General features: G+C 39.6%; 1 protein-coding gene across 1 annotated transcript in view; it reads left to right on the plus strand.

Moving 5' to 3' along the window:
* Positions 1–14,731, plus strand: part of pepd (peptidase D) — a 138,213-nt gene extending 123,482 nt beyond the window's left edge. The window contains exons 10-15 of the mRNA XM_067419135.1: positions 5,095–5,163; positions 6,122–6,199; positions 8,820–8,968; positions 9,928–10,112; positions 11,638–11,829; positions 14,226–14,731. Of these exons, the coding sequence (XP_067275236.1) occupies positions 5,095–5,163; positions 6,122–6,199; positions 8,820–8,968; positions 9,928–10,112; positions 11,638–11,829; positions 14,226–14,369 (817 nt within the window). The 3' untranslated portion in view covers positions 14,370–14,731. The remainder of the gene's footprint in view (positions 1–5,094; positions 5,164–6,121; positions 6,200–8,819; positions 8,969–9,927; positions 10,113–11,637; positions 11,830–14,225) is intronic.
* Positions 14,732–19,691: the final 4,960 nt, after the last annotated feature.

Here is a 19,691-nt window from a genome sequence, read left to right on the forward strand (position 1 = left end):
ATTATACTCGACGATTATACTCGACGATTATACTCGACGATTATACTCGACGATTATACTCGACGATTATACTCGACGATTATACTCGACGATTATACTCGACGAATATACTCGACGGATATACTCGACGATTATACTCGACGATTATAATCGACAAATATACTCGGCGCTTATACTCAACGAATATACTCGACGATTATACTCGATTATACTCGACGAATATACTCGACGAATATACTCGACGATTATACTCGACGAATATACTCGACGATTATACTCAACGATTTTACTCAGCGATTATACTCAACGCTTATACTCAGCGATTGTCGAATCTCAAAAAATGTTCATTGTATTAACTCAAAATTTCAATTTGAATGAACTCAAAATTTGAAGGCAACCAGGTAACTTTTTTTCTAAATATTTTTTTACAGTGTAGTTTGTAAATAGGTATATATTATAAATGTATTATTAGTAGTAATATGAATTGCTAAGGACTTAATTTGGAAAATTTTAAAGAAGATTTTCTTGATATTTAGATTTACATTTACATTTTACCTTTACATTTATGCATTTGGCAGACGCTTTTATCCAAAGCGACTTACATTGCATTTTAAGGTACACATTTTACATTTTTGTCAGTTCTTGCTTTCCCTGGGAATCGAACCCATGACCTTGGCGTTGCTAGCGCCACACTCTACAGTTTGAGCTACAGAAAAGCCTGTAGAAAGATTTGTTTGCACCCTCAGATTACAGATTTTAAAAAAGTTGTATCTGGACCATATATTGCCTATATCCATCAGTGGAAAGCTTATTTATTCAGATGATACATAAATCTCAATTTCAAAAAAATGACCCTTATGGCTGGTTTTGTGTTCCAGGGTCACATAAAAAACGGCATAAATTATTCCTCTTATCTGACCTAAGTATTAAAAATGTGAGAAGGATACATAAAAACATGCATTTTAAAGTTAGACTTTAAATGTTGATGTTAATCCCAGTACTGTATTATATATAAAATTGTTCTACAGTCTCTACAAAGTATTCAGTTCAATTGCATTAGAAGTAACTGTAATTAAATTACATAAAAAATAAAAGTAATCCCATAATTTTTAAAGGAGAAATTACAGTAACTAATTACTTAGTTACTCACGAGCTGCTTGTGCGAATAAATCTGCTATCAATCCTTCAGTGATGAACTGTAATAAATCCAAACATGATATTTGTGATTGTGTTTGCTGAATAAATGCACTTTGTATTGTCTGTGTGACCATTCAAAGACTGTTTTGCTGTTGTCTTAATAGAAAAGCATTAAAATCTTGTTGAATTTCAGTTTTTTCCATTAGGCCTGTATATTAAATAGCCTATAATACATCATTAAACCAGATGAGGAGGAACACACCATGCGGATGGGTCGACATCCTCTTGATTTGTGAGCAACTGATGAAATAAAAAAACACATTTCTCAAATAGCAATATTGTTGTGATTATAGTTTTGAGCAGAAATTTTGCAGCGTGACGAAAACTAGACTACTCAGACATTTAGGCGAATAAAACTAAAAAGCACATTTGACAGGACTAAGACTGAGACTATATTAAAAGATAGCTCATGAAATTAACACTAGTATAAAAAAAGTTAAAAGAAAAAAAGTTCAAAAGGACATCTTTTATTCGAAATAGAATCTTTTGTAACATTACAAATGTCTTTACTGTCACTTTTGATCTATTTAAAGCATCCTTGGTGAATAAAAGTATTACTTATTCAACATAAACTTTACATATTCTGCCGTATGAAAATAGCTTGCATTGAGGAAATATTGTTCCTGGATGCTGGTTACAATTATCTCTCAATTAAAAGCACTTTCCATATCAAATCCCCAGTTAGCGTGTGATTGAATCTAGCATAACTGGATCATACAATCTATATTAAGCGCACAGAGATCAAGCCCTGAAGCGAGCGATTCTCTGATCCCTCATAACGGGAACCAAACCAAGCAGAGCTTTCATGAGCGTCAGAAAGAATCATCTGAAATCAGCCGATAAAGAGTCACAGGACCTGCTGCTGAACCCTCATTCTGTGTGACATGAGCTGAAATTAAATGCAGATCCATCAGTTATTATCTGCTCTTTCCCACGAGAACACCACTTCCGGACTGGCTTCATGTGCCATATTCATGCTGTTTGTTCATAGTGTCTGTGTTCGTATAATACAGTGTCATTAACTTTAGGTGGCTTTTTAACCCTGCGTTAGAATCACTTTTACAAAGGGTGTTAAAAAACATTGTAGTCTTGAGTGATGAAGTCCACTTCCTGTGATACAATGTGTAATGCATTGTTGACATTGAATATTAATGAGCAGTGTTGACATTGAATATTAATTAGCTTTGATGTGGCATAATAGCGAGCATTGTTAATTAATGTGCATTGTGGACACTGAATATTAATGAGCATTGTTGACATTGCATATTAATGAGCAGTGTTTACATTTAAATATAAATGAGCAGTGTTAACGTTTGAATAATGAACATTGTTGACATTGAATATTAATGAGTATTGTTGACATTGAATATTAATGAGCATTGTTGACATTGAATATTAATGAGCATTGTTGACATTGCATATTAATGAGCAGTGTTTATATTTAAATATAAATGAGCAGTGTTAACGTTTAAATATAAATGAGCAGTGTTAAAGTTTAAATAATTATCATTGTTGACATTGGATATTAATTAGCATTGTTGACTTTAAATATTAATGAGCAGTGTTTACGTTTAAATATAAATGAGCAGTGTTAACGTTTGAATAATGAACATTGTTGACATTGAATATTAATGAGCAGTGTTTATGTTTAAATGTAAATGAGCAGTATTAATGTTTGAATAATGATCATTGTTGACATTGAATATTAATGAGCAGTGTTAACATTTAAATAATGAGCATTGTTGACTTTGAATATTAATGAGCAGTGTTAACATTTGAATAATGAGCATTGTTGACTTTGAATATTAATGAGCAGTGTTAACATTTGAATAATGAGCATTGTTGACTTTGAATATTAATGAGCAGTGTTAACATTTGTATAATGAGCATTGTTGACTTTGAATATTAATGAGCAGTGTTAACATTTAAATAATGAGCATTGTTGACTTTGAATATTAATGAGCAGTGTTAACATTTGTATAATGAGCATTGTTGACTTTGAATATTAATGAGCAGTGTTAACATTTAAATAATGAGCATTGTTGACTTTGAATATTAATGAGCAGTGTTAACATTTAAATAATGAGCATTGTTGACTTTGAATATTAATGAGCAGTGTTAACATTTGAATAATGAGCATTGTTGACTTTGAATATTAATGAGCAGTGTTAACATTTAAATAATGAGCATTGTTGACTTTGAATATTAATGAGCAGTGTTAATATTTAATTAATGATCATTGTTGACTTTGAATATTAATGAGCAGTGTTTACATTTAAATATTAATGAGCAGTGTTAACATGTGAATAATGAGCATTGTTGGCTTTGAATATTAATCAGCAGTGTTTACATTTGAATAATGAGCATTGTTGGCTTTGAATATTAATGAGCAGTGTTAACACTGCTATAATTAGCATTGTTGGCTTTGAATATTAATGTGCAGTGTTAACATTTGAATAATGAGCATTGTTGGCTTTGAATATTAATGAGCAGTGTTAACATTTGTATAACTAGCATTGTTGGCTTTGAATATTAATGAGCAGTGTTAACATTTTAATAATGAGCATTGTTGACTTTGAATATTAATGAGCAGTGTTAACATTTTAATAATGAGCATTGTTGACTTTAAATATTAATAAGCTTTGATGTTGCATATTAGTGAGCATTGTTGATGAATGTGCATTGTGGACACTGAATATTAATGAGCCGTGTTGACATTGAATATTAAAGTGCTTTATTGACATTGAATATTAATTGTTGACAATGAATAATTAAAGTGCTTTGTTGAATAATAACGTTAACGATTAAATATTATTCTGTTTGTTTGTCTTAAAATAATAATAATAATTGAGTACTGTGCTTGATAAACTGAGATTTCTTCCAGCTCTTACAGGTTGTTGGCCTTGTTTGTTCCGTTGCTTCTATTGCTCTCCTCTTTTTGTAAGTCGCTTTGGATAAAAGCGTCTGGTAAATGATTAAATGCTAATGTAAATGTTTAAGACAAGCAAATGTTAAATCGGTGGTTGTTGTGTGTGTCCACTCAGTGTAACTAACCTTGCAATTATCCTAACACCCTTTCAGAGCTGCAATTGTGTGTGAAATGTTGCTTAACCCTGGGTTAAAACTAAAAAGGAGAGCTGTAGATTAACTGCTCCAGAGGACTGGTGGTCATGTCTTTTGGTGTTTTGGTTTTAGATCATTGACTTTTTGATTCAGTCTTTCAGTGTTTATTGGCAATCCAACGTTTAAATGAGTTGCTTTATGGTTGCTAGGGTGTGTATAAGTAGTTGCTAGGGTGTGTATGAGTGGTTGCTAGGGTGTGTGTGAGTGGTTGCTAGGGGGTGTATGAGTGGTTGCTAGGGTGTGTATAAGTGGTTGCTAGGGTGTGTGTGAGTGGTTGCTAGGGGGTGTATGAGTGTTGCTAGGGTGTGTCTGTGATCTGTGTGGCTCGGGTCCCTCCTTTAATGTGTATCTGTGGGGGGTTTTCACACAGCATATAAATGTCTCGTCTGCTTTATATCAGTGTGTATCTCGTTTAGTTGATGTGGAGTTATGAAGTTATCACTCAGGGTTTTCTGAAGCTGCCACGGTTTTAATGTATATCGACTGACAGGCTCTTCACGTTGCATTTTGCAGCTTTAGTGCAGGTCGCAGTGGGTTTCGGTGTTGCTTTTGGCTGTATTTTCAGTTCTTGTGTTTCTTTAAAATTTGCTCACTGAATTCAAAATACGAATTAGGGTTATTGTCATGAAAATAATCTTACACTGCAAAAAGATTTATTAAACCTTAAAAATGCATTTTCTCATTGAAAAATGTAATTTCCTCTTTTATTTCTTTGGATTATGTGCTGAAGTTTGACTGATTGATTGATGCATGTGAACTGTGTGTGTGTTTCAGTCTGTTCCAGCATTACTGTTACTCTCGCGGAGGGATGCGTCACACCTCGTACACCTGCATCTGTGGAAGGTGAACACACACACACACACACACACACACACACACACACACACACACACACACACACAACACAACACAACACCAGCAGAACTGGAGCAGAGCGGCCCGGTCAGCCATGAGAGGCTGTTGAGCTCATTACTGAGAGTTACACACACATACACATACACACACACACACACACACACACACACACACACACACACACAGCAGTGTCTTACAGAGCGATAACACTGTCATTTAAACACTTTCAGCAGTATTTGATGCTGTGTGTGTTTACGTCTGTTTGCGTCTCTCTGTGTGTGCGCGTGTGTGTGTGTATGTCTGTCTGTCTGTCTGTGTGTATCTCTGTATCTGTGTGTGTCTTTATCTCTGTGTCTTTGTGTGTGTCCGTGTGTGTGCGTGTATCTTTGTGTCTCTGTGTGTGTTTGTATCTTTGTGTGTGTGTCTGTGTGTATGTGTGTGTGTGTCTGTCCGTGCGTATGTGTGTGTGTGTGTGTGTGTGTGTGTGTGTGTGTGTGTGTGTAAGTGTATGTGTGTGTGTCTGTCCGCGTGTCTGTGTGTGTGTGTGTGTGTGTGTGTGTGTGTGTGTGTGTGTGTGTGTGTGTGTGTGTGTGTGTGTGTGTGTGTGTGTGTGTGTGTGCGTGTGCTTGTGCGTGTGTGTGTGTGTGTTCTGTGAGAGGGGGTGAAGTGTAATTGAATACTTGATGGGACAGTTTTTAAAGTCATGTTCAGTATTAATGTGACCGCTCATCAACACATAACTTTTACCAATAATGCATCTGTCACTGACCAACTGCAGCGCTGAAGGACTGATCTTAGATATGATAGATAATTATCGTAAGAATGTAGAGGATGATATGGTCAGTAATTCTGGTCAGTTATTAAATCAGTGGTTGTTGTGTGTGCCCACTCAGTGTAACTAACCTTGTAAATATCCTAACATGTCAACATGTTAAATCTCCGACAGTGGGAATAACTCCTCCGTCCTGCATTACGGACACGCCGGGTCTCCCAACGACAAAACCATCCAGGATGGAGACATGTGGTGAGTGTCTGAGCCTCTTTCCCCTTGAGTTTCGTGATTTCTTTAATAAATCATCTGTCTTGTTGGTTGATGCTGGTGTACAGTACAGAAGATCTCTCCTCAGGGTTCAGGCTTCATGAGCAGGTGCACACTGACCCCTGGTGGACAGCAAACACAAACACACCTTCACTTTTTACAAACACGTCTTTGAGAGATGATTTGAAAATCATGATGGATGAATTATTTAAAGTAGAAGCTGATTTACTACAATAAAAGGATATTTACATCCAGCATCATTCATCTTTAAATGACAGTTTTCAGACATATGAACTCTCTAAGTCTCTGAAAGACGAAATCCATAAACGAAAATTAATTAAAGTGATACCTAATATGTAGTGAAATATCAAATTATCTGTCATTTATTGCATTAATACAGGGTTCCCGCAGCGTGTTAACAAGCCTTAAAGGTACACTATGTAGTATTTTTGCAGTAAAATATCCAAAAACCACTAGGCCGGTGTTATATATTTTGTTCAGTTGAGTACCTACAATATCCCAAATGTTTCCAACTATTTGTAAATTGTGAGAAAATTGCTATTTTAACTCAGGACCGGGACGTGTCAGCATAGCGTTTGAGCGAGTCGCCTGTCAATCGCGTCATATCTGCGCTACCCTCGGTTTCGGCTTTTATTTGGCAGGAGCGCTTTACTCTTAGCAGTGTGAACAAGTGAACGCACGGAGGAACGTCAACATCATGTTAAACACACTTAAATGTATCTAATATGATAAACAGCTGCTTTACCTCATAATCATAGCCGGAAGATCCCGTCCCGTCATAATAAAAGTCCCGGTATTCGCGAGGCGGGTATTTGTTTAACAATCGCTCCAGCGGCCTCGCTCAGCTCCTCAACACTCGCTCCTGCTCTGCTTTACTACAGTAACGTTAATAACCGCATGCATGAACGTGATTTCTGCCCGAGTCCTGTTTTCCACCGGCTGTGAGGTGAAGACCACATGTCCCAAGATGCTGCGCTCACACTTTGCGTCATCAAACTACACATTTGTTTTAAATAGGCGCCCTCTAGTGGACGGAAAGCTGCATAGTGCACCTTTAAGAGCATTCAATTTATTAATTTGGAAATAATACCTGAAAAAGTCTTGAATTTTGATGTCTGGGTCTTAAAAATTGGGCTGTATGTAACTTCTCCGTATTGTATTTTTCCTCAAAAGTTTTAATTTGTCAACAATGATTATTTTGATTAAATAAGGAAGTATAAATAAAGAGTGGCGGAGCTGATGATTGAGAACTCAACGCAGCCCCTGGTCATATTCAGAGACTGCGAACATGTGATGCCTTCAGTAAATGAAGATCACACGCTACAGCAACACAACACACCACACAACACACCACACAACACACCACACAACGCAACAAAACACAACACAACACACCACACAACACAACACACAACACACCACACAACACAACACAATACACAACAACACACCACACAACGCAACACAACACACCACACAACGCAACAAAACACAACACAACAAAACACACCACAACACACAACATCACACCACACACAACAACACAACACACCACACAACAACACACAAAACACCACACAACACACAACAACACACCACACAACGCAACACAACACACCACAACACACCACACAACGCAACACACAACACACCACACAACGCAACACAACACACAAAAACACACCACAACACACCACACAACACACCACACAACGCAACGCAACACAACACAACACACAACAACACAACACACCACACAACGCAACACAACAACACACCACACAACACAACACACCACACAACACACAACAACACACCACACAACACACCACAACACACCACACAACACAACACACCACAACACACCACACAACACACAAAACACAACAACACACCACACAAAACACCACAACACAACACACAACAACACACCCCACAACAACACAACACAACACACCACACAACTCACAACAACACAACACAACAAACCACACAACACACCACAACACACCACAACACACCACACAACACAACACAACACACAACAACACACAACAACACAACACACCACACAACTCACAACAACACAACACACAACACAACACAACAAACCACACAACACACCACAACACAACACACAACAACACACCTCACAACAAACCACACAACACAATACACCACACCACACACAACACACCACACAACACACACAACACACCACACAACACAACAAACACAACACAACAAAACACCACACCACACAAAAACACAGACCTCAAGCAACAAGCAAAGGTGAAGCGTGAAAAAAAAAAACTTTGCTGGTAGGGACGTGAAATGGGTATTCATGTTTTTATATAAAAGGTCTTAAAAAGACTTGAAGACTTCTCTAGGAACCCTGTAATATCCTGTATATTGAAAAACAACATTATAAGTTGTATGTTAAATGGTTTATTGAAATCCATAATAAGAAAAATATATCTAAATGTGAATGTCTTTTCTTGAAGCTTCAAGTGTTTTTTTGGTGACGCTTACATTTATTGTTAATTTAAAGAATAATCTAAATACTGTGTTTGTTTCCTGACAGTCTGTTTGACATGGGCGGCGAGTATTACTGCTACTCCTCCGACATCACCTGCTCCTTCCCGGCCAACGGCAAGTTCACCGCCGACCAGAGAGCCATTTATGAGGCCGTGCTGAAGTCCTCCAGAGCCGTCATGGCCGCCATCAAACCAGGTACAAACACATCCCAGTTCGCATACTATCCGTCCTAAAAAAACTATTAGAGTACGTCCCAAATCATTGTATGATGAAATAAGTATTCCAAAGATCCTCGGATGGTTTAATATTTCCAGTTAGATCCGAAGTGCAGATCCGTCGCACTCAAAACTAGAACTAACTAGGGTTGGGGTGGGGGGATTCCCTGGTAAAAATTCCATTCCAGAGGGTAAAGTATAAGTTTTTTGGCAGGGTTCCCTGCTAAAATTAGCATTCCCGGAGCTGAATATCACATAACTGGGGTCATTTCAACCCGCGGACATGAAAAACACCCCGCAGCAAAAGTGTTAAAGTAGCCAAATTCTGGGAAAACCGCAGACTTGGCAACACTGCCCTCAACCCATTGTGAGTTGTACAATGATTCAAATAAAACTACAAATGTGGATAAAAAGTGCATAAAAAACTACAAACATGGCGGATGTGAGAGTCCGACTGTTAAAGCTACACTGTGTAACTTTTTTAGTTTATTCTTAGCTAAAAACACTTAGTTCTTTCAAAAATATATGTGCTCATTAATGTATATTTACTTCTTTCAAGTTATAAAGTATTCGCGTAAGTTTATAATATGCCACTGAAAACACATATGGGTGAGGGGTTCGAATGCCGGTCGCCATGTTGCTTCTCCATCTTGAAAGTACAGTAGCCAAAGAGGGACATACCCGTAAATTCAAGCTTCGCCTTTCGCGTTTAAACACTCGATGTTTAATCCGAACTCGAATTTCCGAACTTTTTAATGGTAGTGAATGTTGAAATTTGCGTTTTATTATTTAAGAATGCCCTTCTTAAAATGACAAATAGACACCGTGTTTGGTTTGAAGTCCAGGAGAGCTTCAGTGCAGTCCTCCGCTGTAAAATGACCTCTGACCTCAGTCTAATGACGGCCTCAGCTCATATACGTCACTGATGTGTCCGGTCAGGTGTGAAGTGGACGGACATGCATCGTCTGGCTGACCGGGTTCACCTGGAGGAGCTGGTGAAGATTGGGATCCTGCGTGGGGCGGTGGAGGAGATGCTGAAGGTTCATCTGGGCTCCGTGTTCATGCCGCACGGACTGGGTCATCTGCTGGGCATCGACGTCCACGACGTGGGAGGATATCCAGAGGTCAGTTCTGAGCGTTTCATCAATAAATCAGAGCAGGAGAGACTTCCTTTGTGCTGTCTGGCGTCTGTCTCTTTATTAAAGGTCCCATTCTTTGCGATTCCATCTTTCAAACTTTAGTTAGTGTGTAATGTTGCTGTTAGAGCATTAATAATACCTGTAAAATTATAACGCTCAAAGTTCAATGCCAAGCGAGATATTTTATTTCAAGTGTTATATTGCACACTGTAAACATAATCAAAGCTTCGAAAACACACGAAGAACAGAACCTTTAAAGGTGTCAGGAAAATTGTATACTGTTGAGGTCGACTAATGACATTTGTATGGTTTTCACTTTCAAAAACATCATAATTAATCAGTAATAGGCTATTTTCTACACTGGTTTTGAGGCTCTCTCCTGAACGCTGGGTTTTGATGGGCGTGTCACTGGAGACTTGGAAGTAAACGCCCACGGCTAGGGTTGGAGACGATTTGCATATTTAATGAGGGAGGGATTGTTTTGAAAGCGGCTTGACAGGACTCGTAAACGTCTTTATCAAACAAACAAAATGGTTTATTTCTCATCTGCCCGTGATTTATTTATTTTTTTAGTACGTGGCCTGCCCAATCGGTGGATATAAGCATGAACCACACACACACACGGCCGCGCTCTAAAAAATATCAAGTCAAGAGAGTGAACAAGGCAGATCAAGAAATGAATGTTATTTCACTATTTGAGATTCACCGGCCTGCCGACATGCTTACGTTTGAATAGCCGTCTGGAAAACACACAGCCCCGGGATGTTGGGCTTTACGAGTCCTGGCCCATATTATTACATGTCTGATCCCGAACCGCAATGAACCAGCAAATAAAGGATTCTCCAGCCCGTGACAGCGTGCTGAGGTGTGTTCTGTTAGACACGTACACATAATCAAAACGATCTGTAACAATGCAATACTATCATAAAAACATGTTTTACTCACATAAGTGTGCTGCACCATTCCTGTCGGATCCGATATAGAAGCACAGCATTGAGTTTTAATCTCAGTATGTCTGCAAATCCAGTGTCAACCTGTCTTGTTTTCAAGCGATTATCTTGCTATCTTCTGGCTTGTTTATTGCTTGTTTAGCTGTATGAGTTGGTGGGCGTGGCTACATAAGCAGGTGGGCGTGGTTACATATGCAGGTGGGTGGGGCTACAGAAGCTGGCGTACACATTTATCTGTAGAGGCGGAGTTTCCTCTTCTAATACGTCATTGATTTGAGAGCCTCGTTTTCTGGGCCTGGTGTCTATTAAAGCTTTTTGTTGACTAACAAGGAAGTCTTCAGCTCTGAAACTTACAGGATATTCTTATATAACCATGACGTTTTATATATCAAAAGCTCAAGGGAAAGTTGATTTCTCAATTCATCGCCCCTTTAAAGTCGCCCCTAAATCTCCTTTTCCCCACTGAGGTACATGTGTATTGTTAGTAAAGATTCAGTTAAAGAGTGTTTTTTCTACATCACCATGTTTCTGATCAGTGTGTGTGTGTTTCTGTTCTTCAGGGCATCGAGCGTGTCGACGAGCCGGGGCTGAAGAGTCTCCGGATGGGCCGTGTGGTGCAGGAGCGCATGGTCCTCACGGTGGAGCCGGGAATCTATTTCATCAACCACCTGCTGGATAAAGCGCTCGACTCACCGGCTCAGTGCGGCTTCATCAACCGCGACGTCCTGAATCGCTTCCGCGGCTTCGGCGGGGTCAGAATTACTACAAACTCATCATATATTACACTAGATACGCCTGATGGAGATTTACAGACTCACGTCAATTCATAACTAGTCTTTTCTTTAACGTCATATACGTTTTACTAATAACTTTTTCATGATTTGTCAATATACTATAATGTATGCATATAAATCATACTTTATATTAGGGGTGTAACGATTCATCTTCTACATCGATGTATTGATTTATACTCCTATGATCTAACTACATCGATCTGTGCTCGGCAAGTTGGCCTTCCGGACGACATATCGATCTAATATCGTTTTAAAAGGTAATCGATCGTTTGTATCGATAATAGGAAATAACGCATTTGATTTAAGCACGTCAGACTTTATATGGATGTTTTTTCTTAGCCCTTTAATGATAAAGGCGTTAAACTCAGTCTGCCTATGTGACGTCAGCCGCACGCGCCAGCAGCAGCAACGCAAAGAGAACAAAACAGCGCGGGCAGGATTTATCATGACAGCGGATGACAGAGAAGCCAACGAGCGAGAAATGATCAAGCCACCATCGCGGTCCAGTGTGTGCGAACACTTTAGTAAAGACGGAGATGTTCTTAAGAAGTCGCTCGCTGTTTGTAGTAGTAGCAGGTTCAGCCTCTGCTCATTTAACCTGAAGAGATGTTGGTTGCACTTTATTTTTGTATATTAATATTATATTAAAATTATTTTTATGTTGAAAAACAACAGCAAAAGTAGCAGGTAAACCTCTTAAGGTTAATTAAACCTTAAGAGATGTTAGTTTCACTTTATTTTTCATATTAATATTGTAATATTTTTATTTTGAAAAACAAGCAGAAGTAGCAGTAGTAGTATGTTGGTTGCACTTTCTGTACTTTTATTGAAAATGACAGCAGAAAAGGTTAACTTCCTGTTAATTCAAACTAAACTGTTGGTTGCACTTTATTCAAATAAAATGTGAACACATTTGCCATTAATTGTTTACTTGTTTGTTTATATCCATAATTAATTGACACCTGATTCCCTTAAAAGAAACAACAGGAATCTAGGAAACTTCACCTGCACGCATTTATTTCAGTCACACTGATTTAACATTTTTGGCTAAAAAGTAAATTCACTGAATCGTTTCGGATCGTATCGTTCTAAATGAACCAATATCGTCTTTGGATCGAATCGACAACCTCAAATCATGATACGAATCGAACCGTTGTTAAAACGAATCGTTACACCCATACTTTATATACACATATGATGCACTGTATACTTTAATTTTATCTTTTACTTTCTAATCACAAGCATTTAAGTTCCTTTGCATTCAGACTCATAAGTGAATCCTCTGAATGTTCAGGTTTTAAAGTGCCCCGATCATGCTTTTGTTGGATATTCCTATCATGCAGTGTGTAATAGAGCTGTTCATTAATGTAAAAGGTTCAATGTTTAGATAAATGGAGTTTTGTCTCCCAGAAGAAAGAAGAGATTCTGAACACAAATGAGTCGTTAGTTTCAGTCTCATGTCCGGTTATCAGAGTAGACCAATCACAACAGACTGGGCCATCTGACCAATCAGAGCAGAGCAGAGGATGTAAATAATGAGAAAATTAAACCCTGCATCCCAATTCGCATACTATCCATTCCATACTAAATAGTATTTGAAAATTGAATTAGTATGTCCCAAACCGTAGTATGCAGAATAGAGTATGCCAAAGATACCCGGATGGTTTACTATTTCCGGTCCGAATTCAAAGTGCGGATCGACACACACTCTAACGGCTGATATTACCCACAACCCATTACAAGTTGGACAAGGATTCAAATAAAAGTACAAACATGGATAAAAAGCGTTAAAAAACTTGGCGGATGTGCGAGTTAAGTAGAGAGGTTTAGATAAAGCGGTTTGACTGACCAACTATCAGTATTTAACCTCACTAAAATATATTTATTCAGTGTTGTCCACATTATATTTCACCTGCAGCCGCATTGAGAACTTTTGTAATGACACGTTTGGCCTTAACTTTTAAATGTGTTATTATATTTAAACTGCAAACACACGAGAGTCTCTGCATTAAAGACACACACATGGCAGATCAATGTACGGCATTTCTCTCCGATACGGCAGGAGATTAAACTGAATGTGGAGGATTTGAACTGTGTGATGGGATGCTCGTAACTAAGAGTCTGTTAAAGATGACGAAGTACTATGTCCCAAAGATTGCATACTCTTCTGCTACACACTCAAAAGTATATGCTTTTTGTTCACAAAAAGAGTACACACTTTTAGGACGTAGTATAAGTAAGAGTGTTTTTTGACTGTTGTAGGAGACCTCAGAAACAACATCAGGAATGTTTTAAAAAGCATAATAGAGCACTTTATTGCGGATGAATACTGAAGATCGTGTATGTGTGTTCAGGTGCGCATTGAGGATGATATCGCTGTGACGGCTGACGGCGTGGAGCTGCTGACCTGCGTTCCTCGAACCGTGAAGGAAATCGAGGAGTTCATGGCGGAGGAATCGGCCAAACCCTTCAGTCCCATCAGCAGCCAGAAATTCTGAGATTATGGTTATGATTATGATTATCACACTCCTTTTCTTCTACATATCAGACTTCACCTGTATCTCAATATACGAGTATCTTTGATATTTCACTCTATAAAGGGAAACTCATGACCGCTGCTGTTTGACGTCCCTTATGGAAATCAGTATTAAAAATGAATTACCGGATCATTTATGCTTTCATGGAGCAGCCGTGTAACATTTCCAGAGTTTGATTCTTAATAAAAGCAGCTCTGAACTTTATGTAGCTCCAGTTAAACTTTACTCAATTCATTTGCATTTTATCCTCCTGTATACTTTTGGCAAGTTTGTAAGACAATGCAATGCTTATTTTTAATAAACATCTGATTTTTCTAGCATCATTCAGAATTGTGTGCAACATTTTATTGACAAATTTCATAAAATCCTGTCCATCCATCCATTATCTTCCGCTTATCCGGGGCCGGGTCGCGGGGGCAACAGTCTAAGCAGAGACGCCCAGACTTCCTTCTCTCTGGCCACTTCCTCCAGCTCCTCCGGGGGTACCCAGAGGCGTTCCCAGGCCAGCCTGGAGACATAATCCCTCCAGCGTGTCCTGGGTCTTCCCCCACGGTGGGACGTGCCCGGAACACCTCTCGGGAAGGCGTCCAGGAGGCATCCGAAATAGATGCCCGAGCCACCTCTCGATGTGAAGGAGCAACGGCTCTACTCTGAGCTCCACCCAAGTGACCGAGCTTCTCACCCGATCTCTAAGGGAGCGCCCAGCCACCCTGCGGAGAGCTCATTTCAGCCGCCTGTATCAGGGATCTTGTCCTTTCAGTCATGACCCACAGCTCATGACCATAGGTGAGAGTAGGAACGTAGATTGACCGGTAAATCGAGAGCCTCGCCTTACGGCTCAGCTCCTTCTTCACCAGGACAGATCGGAACATCGCCCGCATTACTGCAGATGATGCACCGATCCGTCTGTCAATCTCCCGTTCCATCCTTCCCTCACTCGTGAACAAGACCCCAAGATACTTAAACTCCTCCACTTGAGGCAAGAACTCTCCACCAACCTGAAGTGAAGTGAAGTTGCCCTGAAGAAAGCCCTGACACTCACTATGACTGAATGAATGAAGATCAACGACACAAACACAATCGCCTTTTGAGTTTCACCCTGAAGTGTTCATGATTTGAGCTGAAGAAGTGAAATGAAGCCTTCACGTCAGATTTTAGTGGCGATTTAAATGATACTGAAGTGTAATCTTGTCAAAAACGTTTTAACGATTGTGTTTCTCCATTCCAGTAGATTCCAGTTGTTCTCGTTTGCATTTGTGTGAAACAATAGTTTGAGGGTTACAGCATTAGATTTCTGTTGATCACGACTTCTCCTAAATGAACTTTGATCAGCTGAATAAAGAGAGTTGATCCGTCATCATGAGGGTGCGGCACTTCAATGTCAATGTTAGGCTTGTTTGAGATGCGCCTTGCCTCGCCTGAAATAAAGGCGAGACTAGGCGGTTGCAGTGAGGGGAGGAGTGAAAAAAGTATAATTTTGAAATGTAAGAACTCTCTAAAAGGACAAATGTTGCAGTGTCTTTTCTTCAATAGATCTGTCAAAGTCCTAAAGCTTGATATGTTCTGTGTCATTACACATAAAAATGTTAATATAATTGCAAAAGTAATAACTTGCAGCTCCATTAAATGGCTGGAATATCAGTCATTGCCTTGATCACTCTGAGGATCATATGGACCGGTTACTGCAATCATCTGTGTGTGATGTGTGTGGATTGTAATCTTTGTCTCATTGTACACACTTCATCATTTAGTGTTGTTTTGTTCCTTTAGTGATTCTGCTCTTCTCATAAACATCAACTCTTTTTGAAAATGTTGAAAATATATTCATTGGAATGGTTTCATTTTTAAGTAAGATGGACACTCCTGGATAGAGTATGTTGTAGATCTGGTTGTGTCAGATGTCAAATGTGTTTTTACTTTTTGTTTCATTTCTGAATGAATCCTGCAGTCAAACCCAGAAGAGGACTAGTACAGCCGGATCAATGTCAAACCTGCTGAACCGGGACTACGTTTACATCAAATACGGGGTTGACAAATCACATGGGTTCAGGATGATCAGGTGATCATGATATTTTAACATGCTTTCTACTTTTTACTAGGCATAACATTATTCCTAATATTGTGTTGGTCAATCTGGAGGCCGAGTCGACGCCTCAAACTGGTTGTTGTGCTCCTCAAACCATTCCTGAAGCATTTGTGCTTTGTGTCAGGAGCATTATCCTGCTGGAAGAGCCACAGCCACCAGAATACCGTTTCCATCAAAGGCTGAACATGGTCTCAGCAATGCTTAGGTAGGTGGAGCGTGTCAAAGTAACATCCACATGGATGGAGGACCCAGGGTTTCCCAGCAGAACATTGGCCAAAGCATCACACTGCCTCCGCCGGCTCGCCTTCTTCCCATAGTGCATCCTGGGGCCGTGTGTTTTACATCCATCCACGTGATTCCTCAGACCAGGCCATCTTCTTCCATTGCTCTGTGGTCCAGTTCTGATGCTCACGTGCCACTGTTGCTGCTTTCGGCGGGGTCAGGGGTCAGCATGGGCACCCTGACTGGTCAGCAGCTATGCCGCCCCATACGCCTCAAACTGAGCTGCTCTGTGTATTCTGACAGCTTTCTATCAGAACCAGCATTAACTTCTGGAGCAGTTTGAGCTCCAGTAGCTCGTCTGTTTGATCGGACCCCACGGGCCAGCCTTCGCTCCCCACGTACATCAATGAGCCTTGGCCGCCCATGACCCTGTGGCCGGTTCTCCACTGGTCCTTCCTTGGAGCACTTTTGATAGATACTGACCACTGCAGACCGGGAACAGCCCACAAGAGCTGCAGTTTTGGAGATGCTCTGACCCAGTCGTCTAGCCGTCACAATCTGGCCAAACTCGCTCAAATCCTTACGCTTGCCCATTTCTCCTGCTTCACACACATCAACTCTGAGGACAAAATGTTCACTTGCTGCCTAATATATCCCACCCACTAACAGGAGCCTAGGGCTGGACAATAATTCAATATCAATATATATCGCGATATAATTTTTTTCAATAACGGTGATATGATTTTTAAACACATTTCCGATATTTCGATATGACACGTTCAGGGCGCAGCCATCAGAAAGAGCAGAACACGATTGGCTTCTTGCGTGATGACGTACACCACGGACACGCAGCCAGTGCTCAGCAGTAGTAGGCTGATAGATCCAACGCGGCACGTTTTAGCTACAAAAAGAGTTTCCCTGACCGCAACACAAATGTGACTGAACAAGCTTCCACAAGTAAGGATAAAGAAATAGTTGATAAGAGAAGAAAGACTAACTTTCTTTAGTGGCGTGGAAGTGGTTCGTCTATCTAAAGCACTATTCGCACGGGATTAGTATTATCTAGAGACCTCTGTGATTTAGAAATGACTCCTCCACATCTGAGTTTTGCGTGGCGCATTCGCATGGGATAAGCAAAGCCTGTGATTTTACTCGAATTTACTGACTTCTCCCGGATATGATGTCAAGTCTTCGTTATAGATAGCTGTATGAAATCATAAACAGGCATCGATGTCGTTTTGATTATTTTACAGTAGCCTAATAAATAAATATAATTTCGTTCAGTTAGCGAACTGACGCCATGCTCAGACCAGCGGCAGGAATCAGATTTCATTTATCACGAGGAGAAGCTGACAATATACGGCGGAACAGAGCCGGCCCAGCCACTAAGCGACCCTTGCAATTGCAAAGGGCCCCGTGGCCTGCAGAGGGCCCCCTAGAGAGCGCACGCACCTCGCCTCATCTGTTTGGGGAGGTGTTTATTATACTCGAAGCGCAGACTGGGTGCAGGCGTGATGAGACGTCATGCTCGGCCAGATTCGCCTCGAGCTTCTTCGGTTGCGGAGCCGCACGCAAAGTTACAAAATTTGACGTGCACACCGGACACCGGCAAGCGAAATTGGGTCTCGTGCACTCCTCGTTGACGCAATTTTTGCCGTGCTCGTGCGGACGCGTCAAGTATAAACAAGGCTTAAAGCTACACTGAAGTTGGCCGTTTGATAAATGCAAGTTAATTCTTCAGTTCAATATTTGTGTCTAAAAAAGGCACATAAGTTCCTGTAGAGATAGCAATACACATTCTCCTTTTTTTTTGCCAAATAAATGAAAGCATGTCATCAATGTCTTTCTCTTGCTGTATCAAAATCTCACCTAGCTTTCCTCAGAGATAGTCTCTGAGAAGTTCAGTTTGTGCATGATTACATGATATAACAATTGTGTTAATACTGTATCCTGAATTGTGGATAAGTAAGCTATATATCATATTATGCTGAAGTAAATTTCTGGAGTGTTAACAAGTAAAAGCAAAAACAACAACAACAACCGTACAGAACTTAAAAACCGTGACCCTAAAGCCGTGATATGAACCGAACCGTGGCTTTTGTGAACCGTGCCACCCCTAATGTGTACCTAAAGCAGTTTTCATCAATTTTATTTATTGCTTTTGGTATTTATTCAAGTGTATTTTTTGTTAACAGACTGAGAGTCCATTGCTTTTCTTGTTTTTTGGTTGTTTTGTTAATTTATTGTGGATATTTAAAATGTTTTCCGTATCAGAGTCTTTAAAAAATCTTTAAAAAAGGTGTACCTGCATTATTATGCCATTATCATTATTTTAGATGAAAATGGGTTTAGAACGAAAAATCTTATCATTTATCGCAATGATTTCTTGACCAATTTATTGTCCAGCAAAATTTGTTATCGTGTGCTGTTTTTGCCTTTTAAACTCTGGTGTCAATTAAAAATGTTTCTTTGATGGTCAGTGAAAATCACTTTATCAGTCTTTTTATTCAGCAAGTTCATCCGTGTGTGTTCATTGCACTGCACTGCCATTCAGCTCAGTGGTATCATCATTTTCCTGTTAGACATCAAACATGGAACTCAACTCAAGAACTCAAGGTCTTTTATTGACGTTCTGTACATGTTACCACATAAGAACGAAATACGTACTCAGGACCAGCAGCGTAAAAAAAGATAATTATCATACAGTAGGCTACATAGAATAATTAAAACATAATTTAATAGACTACAACATTTTAAAGTAACATAGTAGATATATGTACAGTATAGTTATAAGGTAGTCATTGCTTTTCTTTAGGCCTTACTTAAAACGGTCAAGGGCCTCCAACCAAATTTTGCTTAGGGCCCCCAAAGGTCTAGGGCCGGCTCTGCGGCGGAAGATTCAGTTTCAAAAGTAAAAGCGCCTATTTAAACAAGATTGTCATTGTACTATACTGTTCTGTTATGTTTTTCATTAA

Source organism: Pseudorasbora parva, chromosome 16, assembly GCF_024679245.1.
Source record: "Pseudorasbora parva isolate DD20220531a chromosome 16, ASM2467924v1, whole genome shotgun sequence".
Taxonomy (NCBI): domain Eukaryota; kingdom Metazoa; phylum Chordata; class Actinopteri; order Cypriniformes; family Gobionidae; genus Pseudorasbora; species Pseudorasbora parva.